Below are 10,000 nucleotides of genomic sequence, written 5' to 3' on the forward strand. Positions count from 1 at the left end.
CACACCGAGTAACTTATGACGTCTCTTCCTCGATATAGGTGCCACCGGTGACAATTGGTTGGAGCTCACAGCTATTATAGTGAAGAAAGTTAACACGCATTTCTTTACATTTTACTGGATAAAGCTGCATGTTGTTGTTGCTAGCAAATTCTTGAACATCCGAGACGATGTGGCGCATTATTGATGGTGAATTCCTGGGTATTATTTCCATTATTGTAAGATCGTCAACAAACCGCTTCGCGCTCAGGCTCCAATTGTTAACAAGCTCATTCACCATCACTGCAAAAAGCATGGGCGCTAGTTTTGTGCCTTGAGGGATGCCCCCATTGAGGGTTTTAGGCGGAGATGCAAACGAACCAATTTGGACAAACTGTGATCTATCTAGTAGGAAAGCAGCGACCCACCTTACTAAAATAGGGTGCAGGTCGAAACGAAATAACTTTGATAATAGTATCTTGTGGTCAATCAAGTCAAAACCCTTTCTGAAGTCGGGAAAAAAGAACCGGATAGGATAATTGCCTCTGTCTAGTGCTTCGAGGGCTAGGTGGAGTAGAAAAACTAGGGCTTGATCTGTAGATCGCCCAGCGGCTGCAAATTGTTTACTATCTACTTTAGGAAGTAGTTTCGGCAGTATTCTAGACAAAGTGAAACTTTTTAGCACTTTGGAAATTTGGCAAGTTAAAGAAGCAGGTCTTAAGTCAGTATCTATAGCTCTCAGTGGTCTTTGCTTCGGAATGGGATTGACAGCTGCCGACTTGAGCAGAGGCGGGAGGTAGCCCTCTCGTAGCGATGCATTGTAAATCGCAGCGATGACAGGTGCGAGTTCGAACGAGGTCTTTAATATGTTGGGAATCCTATCAGGGCCTCTTGCTTTCCTCAGCTTGATGGACCGTAAGGCAATGTCGGCTTCCCGCAACGAGACATACAGGTCAGCTGGTATCTCAGACGCTTCCACAGAGTTCCCAAGGACATCGTCAGCAGTGAGAGGGTCAAAGTCCGAAGTCAGGATGCAGAAGAAGGTGTTAATTCTTTCTCACAGCGACGTGATTGACTCGGACTTATCAATGAGTTGGCGGTACCACTGACCCTCAGCACTCGAGACACCGGATAGGTTTCTTACTTCTTTCCACCAACGCGCGACATTTGTGTGTTACTTCGAACCTTCGCTCCTCGGATGCCTGAGGGCTGTGGCCGCCTCAAAAAACTACCACTTGAGAGCCCGTCCACAGGCTACTTGTTATCTAAACCGAAAACAATAGACTCAACAAAAGCAACGATTGACTTGACCTTGAAAACAATAGAAGATTCTACACCAATCAAGAGCCAGTTAACACTGGACTTTCACGTGACGTCACGACGGCCATGTTGGTGTCTCTAAACAAAGGAACGGCAGCCATCTTGGTTTTCCTAATCGATCCAACGGGAATTCCGGAGCACTATTGTCATGCAAACGTTTTCTTTTGTTTCGGTGAAAACACTCAATACAACCCAACGGAATGATTTTTCCATATATTTGAAGTCATGCATTTGTACTGCGTAACTGAAAACTTAGTTCTGCGTAGTTAGTACTGCGGAAATGAAATTTAAATGCTGGGCAGGTTATCGCAGTTGGTTGAGCAACTCTTAGCCAGTGGCAAAGGTCTAAGCCTCAAAAAACCCAGGCTCTTGGACGGGATTCGAACCCATGACCGCGCGATTGCGCCGCTGTTGTTTTACCTACAGAGCAGTCAACCGTTGGGAGCTGCAACTGATCGCTTCTGTGCCATGTTTCTTTTGAAATGTAACTTTTTATATTCTTCAATTCAATTCTTCTTCAGTTTAAAATTACACGTATAGTGGTCTTTAGTCTTGGATAAGAACATACACCCAAAAAATTTACACGAAGGCTAGCTTGTTACCTATTAACTCCCAAATTCTACACAAGCAGTGGACTAGAAAACACTGATGGAAAATGATTTGTTTTCGATTAAACTAGATTGAATCATACATATTTGTTGAAAACTACGGAATTACAAATAATCCTAGGCTTTCTCCCTAGCCTGCAAGGAGGCTTCCCGTTTTCGTAATGTGAGCGGTGTGGCCGCTAGTCTCATGCGAGTGGCAAAGCTGCGAAAGACGATCTACGCGCGACTGTTACTTCTTTGCTCCTGGCATGCCTGAGGGCTGAAGCTGCCACAAAAAACTGACACTTGAGAGCCTGTGCACAGGCTACTTGTTGTCCAAACCGAAAACAACAGACTAAGCAAAAGAAACGATGACTTGACCTTGAAAACAATAAAAGATTCTACAACACAACCAAGAGCCAATTAATACCAGACTTTCACGTGACGTCACCGTAGAAACAAAGAAACGGCAGCCATGTTGGTGTTCCTAACTGATCCTCCGGGAATTCCGGAGCTCTACTATTATGCAAACGTTTTCTTTTGTTTCGGTGAAAACATTCTATACAATCGAACCGGATGATATTTTAAAACATACAATTCATACATTTGAACTGTTTAATAGAGTGAAATATTAAAGTTGGGCAGATAGGCAGTGGTAAACCACTGAGCCCCGAAAAAATCCAGGCTCTTGGATGGGATTCGAACCCATGACCGCGCGATTGCGCTACACTTGTTTTACCGACAGAGCTGTCAGGCGTTGGGAGCTCAGCTCCTTGTATCGAATTGCGCGTGCGTCTAATTACGGCAGTGGCAAAGGACTAAGCCTCAAAAAATCCAGGCTCTTGGACGGGATTCGAACCCATGACCGCGCAATTGCGCTGCTCTTGTTTTAACGACAGATCTGTCAAGCGTTGGGAGCTCAGCTCCTTGTATCGAATTGCGCGTGCGTCTAATTACGTAAGTGCAACTGGTCGCTTCTGTGACATGTTTCATTTGAAATGTAACTTTTTATATTCTTCAGATGAAGTGACGGTGAACAAGATTGATAACTTAGTGTAATCTCGCTATAAACAAACTATTACATTTTTTACAATTTTGGCGATTTTTAAATCTGGAACTTGGTTATCTGCTCGTTACCAGGGAGCCAAAGTAAAAGACAAAGCAAAACTCTTTTAATAAAAGAGGGGGTTTCGGGGAGATAATATGCTGGCTCCATTTTCCCTTCCAGGGCCGTTTTCCTTTTTCGTTCACCAGGCAGTTACTAGTTTGGCATAAAGAGGTTTTTCTTCCATTTTGTAAGTCACGCTGTTCTGTATCCTTTCACCTTTCACAATGTTCAGCTTCAATACTGATGGTTCCTACAACAGAATAAATAAATCGTTAGTTTGAATATCAAGCTGTGCCCGACCACAAAACTTCAGGTTGAACCCATCAACCTCAGGTTGTCTGATAATATTCAGCAGAACGAAGTGGAAAGTTCTTAACTGCGAAAAATGGAAATTAGAGGTAAAAGAGCGAATCCCTGTGGCTCGTGATAACCATTCCAAATTAATATTTAGACCATAAATTTTCAATGTTCTCTCCTAGCCGCCACACCGTTCACACAATAGGCGATTTGCATGATTGCGTCATTTTACTACGGAGACCAGAATCTTTGTCAAAATATTTTGTTATTCAGATTTTTCTTCTCTCCTGGGAAAAAAGAAACAATTGTTTAAATTTGCCAATCGAGTTTGGCACGTGAGCGCTAGAGCAAGTAAGTAAGTAAGTAAGTAAGTAAGTAATTAAGGCCGACGGACAGTATATGAAAGAAAGTTTAAGTTGCGAGAAAAAAAAAAAGTTTGATTTCCAAGACGTTCATACGGGCAGTGGGCGTAACTTGATCCCCTAAAAACATCATGTCAGCGTTCCCACTGAGGCGCGATTAAACCATGTTGTGTTGGCCCGCCATGATAAAGTTAACATGAGTCACGCAGTTTCGATCAATCAAGGGAACTTACTTCCGTTTTTACCGAAGAAGATTAAAAAAAGCATCAGACTTTGTCTGTCTGTCTGTTTATTTTAATTCTCTTGGCGGAGCTCAACGAGAAAAAGACGCATGTATCTTTTTCTTAAGATTATGAGTAAGGTTACTGTTTCTATATTGAACTTGTTATTGAAAATTTGACGCAGCAGTTCAAACCTATCTCAAGCTCTTAAATTGGTTGCCCATGACATGTGCCCAAACCAGTTAATCCAGAATGTGCCTGTTTCCGGATCCGGCTACAAGAATTCCGAATTGCGTAAATGAAAATCACAACCCTGTCTTATAGGAGCTGGAATTCATCGATGTGGAATCCGATATTCGTAGTATGGTAAAAGAACTATCTAACATGGGATGATAAATACGACTCGTGTCTCATTACACCACAGCTAAGTGAGAGTAATTTAAGCGTCGAATTTGTGCAGTGTTCAAACAAATCAATTCTTTTTCCCTACCGTACATGATTTTAATTGAAATCGCAAGGAAAAATTGAGGTCAAGAACCAATGTGCTTACTGTTCTCTTGTCACCCATCTTCTTGGCGCGAGAGTGCTGAAGATTAATCAGGTAGAAGTAGAGGGTCTCGTAAAAGACTCGGCTCTGTTTCTAACCGCCAAATCTAGTCTATACTTCTGCTTACTTAACTATTAGGGGGTAATGTGAAGTGCTAGTTTTCTACCCATATAGGCCATGTGAGCGTTAGCCCTACTAAGAGAATTGGGCCCACACAAGGACAGAGAAGAACTATGACCAGGGTGGGAATTGAACTCATGACCTTCGAGTTAGATCACCGCTGCTCTACCAACTGAGCTACAAGGTCAGACGGGAGCAGGTCGTGAGAATTTAAGATGTATAGTATGCCACGGCAAATTTCCCTTTCGTAAACGGTCGTTGCCATTTGAAACGGTTGATGCCATTTATAACGGTCGACTACACACTTCACTTCAAAGAAAATTAAAAGAAACAAACTAAGAAAAAATATTATCAAAAATTAAGACAAAAAAGGAAAAAAAACATTTATAAAAGAAAAACTGGAGGAAAAAAAGAGTCCGAAAATTTCAAGACTCCAACTCGGGTTCTTAGCCCTCACCCTAAACAGAACCCTAACCCGAACCCTAACTCATATGACCAGCGAGACACAATTTCCAGTAACCGCAACCTTCTGACTTCTTAGACCTAATGAGTGTAATTCAGAGCTAAAAAATGGCATCGACCGTTTCAAATGGCAACGAACGTTTACGAAAGGGAAATAAGCTACGACACCCATTTCGCTTGAATTAAACGGAATTTACAATACATTTAAGCTAAAACTCACACCGTAGGAAAAGAGAGGCTTTCAACAGAGTGATGCAAAAGCCAAACCGTAAACTAACTACTTTGAACCACCGAAACAAACGCAGCCAGTGCCAAGCACTGGAGAACGCGCGTATTGGAGTCCACATTTGGGTTTAATTTAAGAATCGCTGATTGGCTGAGAAGGTGGCGTGAGATTTTCAAGCCAATGATCATGCGCAGTAACGAGAAATGAAGATCATCGCAAAAATTAAATGCAACCAACACCAGGAATAAAATTGCCCAAAAGTACTTACAGCACCCATGTCAAATTTCACTGTGCAATCCAATTCTTTGTCTCCAAGAGCTCGAGCGTTCACAATAAGGACGCTTGACACTTCAGCATTAAAACTAAGCTCCACCTTTATTCTTCCGTTTTCAGCTCCAAAGACACCCGTCACTGGCTTCTTAGGGATTTCTACGAGAGAAGAATACTCCGTTAAACAATACAGGTTACTTGAAGCATGAAACCGGCGTTCGCTTCAGGTCCGGTTGAACCGAAACATCCCTATCCATTTGACTAAGTTGTTGTTCCTACAGGCCACTATCAAAAATATCATAATACTCTTTGTTGGGCCTTCCAAATTTTCCATAAGCATTGTGTTTGTTTTCTCTTGCGACCCTTTTAGGTCCCAAGAGAAAGTGGAAACAATGCTCATGGAAAATTTTGGAGAGACAAACAAAGGGTATTATGGCATTCTTGATAGTGAGATAGTAAACAGAACAAACTCTGTATGAAAACTGGGGGGTGGCAGTGCAGAACAAATCACCTGTATACGCATAATTAACAACTATTCACCGACGTGGAGGCGGCTGGTGGTGGATATTTACCAGGCCGCAAAGCGGCAAGTAATCACCACTAAAATAACGTGCCTCTCGAGAAGAGTTGGGAATGAAGTTCCCGGTGTTGTGGCTGTCCTCTGTGTGTATATGGGTGGGTGGGTATAGCAGGTCCACATCAGCTGAATAGCTGCCAAAACTTCAACCTGCTCAAACAAATAAATAACAAACAAACAAACAAACAAACCGTTCAATCGCTGGTGCAGTGGATGGATGCATTAAATTGTTGTCCACAGGACACCAGAGTCTCGTGGGTTTTAATGAGGTGGTTATTCCGTTCACAACTTGCTTCTGACTCGTAAATGGGTCTTGAAACCCCTCTCCGTAGATACGTTCAACGAAATGATTACATGATGAGGATATCGCGTGTTTCATTTTTCATGCTTTTGTTTGTAAAGGCCGTGTACTCTTTAGCTCGAAAAAAGTGCGTTCAAATGAATGAAACATGAAACATGTAGAAACAGGTTTATCTTGCCTCTTAGCTATTACCCGGTGTACTATCTAAATTATTTTCGAAGGGCGAATTCAGCGGCCTTGTCACGTACCACCAAAATCTTACATTCCAACTGCTCCGTTCTCAAAGCAAAGAACGCTATGGAGCTGAAACGTGCCGTACGTTTTGAATAAAAGCATAAAAGTTTTTGATCAAGGAGCTACACTTTATCAAGGTTACAAAATTGTGCGTATGGATCTATTTGCCACCGCAACGAAGCGTCTGACAAAGTGCTTGAAATCTTTCCGCTGAATAGGGTCTACGTTCACTTTGTGACTTGAAACAAAACGGTATCGCTGCCAAGAAAAAGGCGCGGGATTTTTTTATTTTAAAGCTGTTTTAAAATATCTTGCGAGGCAGATGCACTCACGCCGTTGTGTAGAATATGACGTCATCTTTGATACAGTGTATTCGCAGAGCTTGGAATTTGCAAGTACAGTGTTTTAAGAGCGACGTGATAACGGTTGTTCTCGTCTTGGAAATTTAACGGCCGGGAAACGATTTCCTTGGCTAGATTGCAGAATACCCGGCCCACAAAATATCTAACTTAAAAAACTGCTCCCGCAGTGCTGCAGTCGTGTTGTAATGCTGCGCCCGCAGTCCTACAGCCCGTAGTCGTCAGTCGTTGAAACATAGTTAGCTGTTGCAATGCTGCTCCCGCAGTCCCGTAGTCGCCATAATGAATAACAACTCCGTTGTCTAAAGTCTTACTTGGTTAACTACACTTTTCACGAGATCGTGTGAAGAAGAAAGCACTCGTGTACTGATTAAGCCTAAGCGCTCGTTACAGTGATTAGGTGAGAGTACTCTCGTACTTAGCTTTCATTTTGCGGTTCGGTTAACTACACTTTTTACGAGATCGTCTTGCCCTTGACTCACTCAGACTTCTTCATTATACGACTACGGCACTGCGATAGCAGTCGTTCACCTAACTTAATTTTGTTTGGTCACTGCGGAACCCCAGGAGCAAGAGATTTGTGCCATTCAAAGTGGATCGGGTATTATGCAATCGCTCCATTTTCTTTCAGCATGAAAAAGGATTCAGGGGTGGATGGGGGAAAAGCTCAGACAATCGTGTTGGTAAAACTTTTGCAAGATTTGGTGGCTCCTAAAAGAGCCGTTGGTTTTGGCGGTAAACTCAGTGAGTTTACTTGCTGCTTGTGTACTTGGTGACAGCTTTGGTTCCTTCACTAACAGCGTGTTTCGCCAGTTCACCGGGCAAAAGCAGCCTGATGGCGGTCTGGATCTCGCGAGAGCTGATAGTTGACTTCTTGTTGTAGTGAGCCAGGCGGGAAGCTTCGCCAGCGATGCGCTCGAAGATGTCGTTGACGAACGAGTTCATGATGCCCATGGCTTTGCTGGAGATACCAGTGTCAGGGTGAACTTGTTTCAACACCTTGTAGATGTAGATTGCATAGCTTTCCTTTCTTGTCTTTCGCCTTTTCTTGTCACCAGTGGCGGCCTTAGCCTTACCAGCTTTCTTCTCGCCTTTCTTTCCTGCAACTTTTGGCGCCATTTTCGCTTTGTAGGGTTCGACTTGAATCGAATGATAACGCTATGTGAATGACTTGCTATTTATAACAAAATATAGGTGGGATCAATTAACGTAAGGATCGAAATCGTCGATTTTTTATTGGTTCACAACTTCAGGTTGGCCAAAGGTCAACATAGTTCCGTTTTCAAACAAAAGCACATGTGATATGAAAAGTTGATTGGTGCGTTTCGATCCGACCGAAATATTGTCTTGCGTATAAATTTCCCTGTTGTTACCTATCAACATTTATTTCGCTAAGTGTTCGTAGACTCGAAGCTCACAGAAAAATGTCTGGTCGCGGTAAAGGAAAAGCAAAGGGCACCAAATCCAAGAGCCGCTCATCCCGAGCGGGACTTCAGTTCCCTGTCGGTCGTATCCATCGACTTCTCCGCAAAGGAAACTACGCTGAACGAGTTGGCGCCGGAGCTCCAGTGTACCTGGCCGCTGTGCTCGAATATCTCAGTGCCGAGATCCTCGAATTGGCGGGCAACGCTGCTCGCGACAACAAGAAAACCAGAATCATTCCCCGTCACCTTCAGCTCGCTGTCCGCAATGACGAGGAGTTGAATAAACTACTTGCTGGTGTCACCATCGCGCAGGGAGGTGTGCTGCCAAACATTCAAGCTGTCCTTCTGCCCAAGAAAACTGAGAAGAAGGCAAAGGCTTAAGGAAGCACGCAAGAAAACAAAAAAAAAACGGCTCTTTTAGGAGCCACCAAATATTGATAAAGTCGTCACCAATACGTTGAAAACATGCATTACTAGTCTCAAACACACTTTTAATAAGAGTCTCGTATTTGGAGTAGATTTTGGTTCTTTCTCATACAAAAATAAAATAAACTTCAATTATTAAATGTGACACAATTATATTCTGCGCCAAAAAAGTTCTTGACAAGAGAGACACGAGTTTCTGCTTTTTGCCGTAACATTCGATGGCAAATTTCTCAGCTCATTTACACTTGAATTTGAACGTTCAGCGATATCGTCTAATTCTTCCCGATTAATCGAATTTCATTGTTCATGGCTGTCAGTGCACAGCCAAGCAAAACAAAAGTTTTTTGCATAAATTCAACCGCATACAATCAATTGAACTGATCGCATCTGTTGGAAATGAGTCCGAAATAAAGCCTGGTTCGCACTTTGTGCAATAAGCATGAGAAAAATAGTGTGGGAACGGCCGTAAAATAAGCAGATGCACATTAAAAGGGCATTTTTCTTTCCTTGTGCTTTTGCTTATCTCACGCTTGTGCTTATTTCACAACTGGGACCGCCGTGAGTGAAAGTAAAGACAAGCTCGACGATTCGCACGCCATCTTGAGTCTTACTACATCTACGCTTGTATAAGCCAAGTTTTCCTCGGCTTCTTTCACTGTGTGAACGTTGCTAAACTCATCCTTGTGCTTATCGCACAAGTGGGAACCGGGCTTAAGTGCCTATTCGGAGGAGTGCGTTACGGCTCCCTCCGAAGTAAAAGAAAAGAAAAAACAAAAGAAGCAATAGTAAACCAAAAGTCCCTAAACTGCCGGTGCAAGAGTAAGAGGAGCTTTGTGCAAATTTATCAAAAGGGAATAACAGAAAAATATCTCCAAAATATCGATAAAGCCAACGAAATAACTCCCGGACACAATCCTACCAAGTATTTTCATTTAAAAGACGTATGATATTAACTGAGCATGAAATATAATTTCTTGTATTTGGAGTGGATTTTAGTTCTTTGACACACAAAAATAAAACATACTTCAATTATTTAAGTTGCACATTTATATTTTCTGTGCTGAAAAAGTTAATAACAAGAAACACGAATTTATTTGTAGTGACAACACGCTGCTGTCTTCGATTGCAAATTTCTCGGCTCGTTCACATTTGAATTTGCGCACCGAAAAAACGCGCGCGTATT

At 42.5% G+C, this 10,000-nt stretch overlaps 2 protein-coding genes across 2 annotated transcripts in view; both read right to left on the bottom strand.

Annotated features, from left to right (window-relative positions):
- LOC138038772 (histone H2B, gonadal) overlaps positions 1 to 10,000 on the bottom strand; it is a 100,523-nt gene that overhangs the window by 69,636 nt on the left and 20,887 nt on the right. The window lies entirely within an intron of this gene.
- LOC138038775 (histone H2B, gonadal) lies at positions 7,716 to 8,101 on the bottom strand. Its single transcript, XM_068884819.1, has one exon. It carries the CDS (start codon positions 8,084 to 8,086, stop codon positions 7,718 to 7,720), a length of 369 nt encoding a protein of 122 aa, XP_068740920.1. The 5' UTR covers positions 8,087 to 8,101; the 3' UTR covers positions 7,716 to 7,717.

The sequence above is a fragment of the Montipora capricornis genome, chromosome 2 (assembly GCF_036669925.1).
Source record: "Montipora capricornis isolate CH-2021 chromosome 2, ASM3666992v2, whole genome shotgun sequence".
In the NCBI taxonomy this organism is placed as follows: domain Eukaryota; kingdom Metazoa; phylum Cnidaria; class Anthozoa; order Scleractinia; family Acroporidae; genus Montipora; species Montipora capricornis.

Coding starts and splice junctions, on each gene's coding strand:
- LOC138038775 (XM_068884819.1), bottom strand. CDS start 8,086: ATGGCGCCAAAAGTTGCAGGAAAGAAAGGCGAGAAGAAAGCTGGTAAG.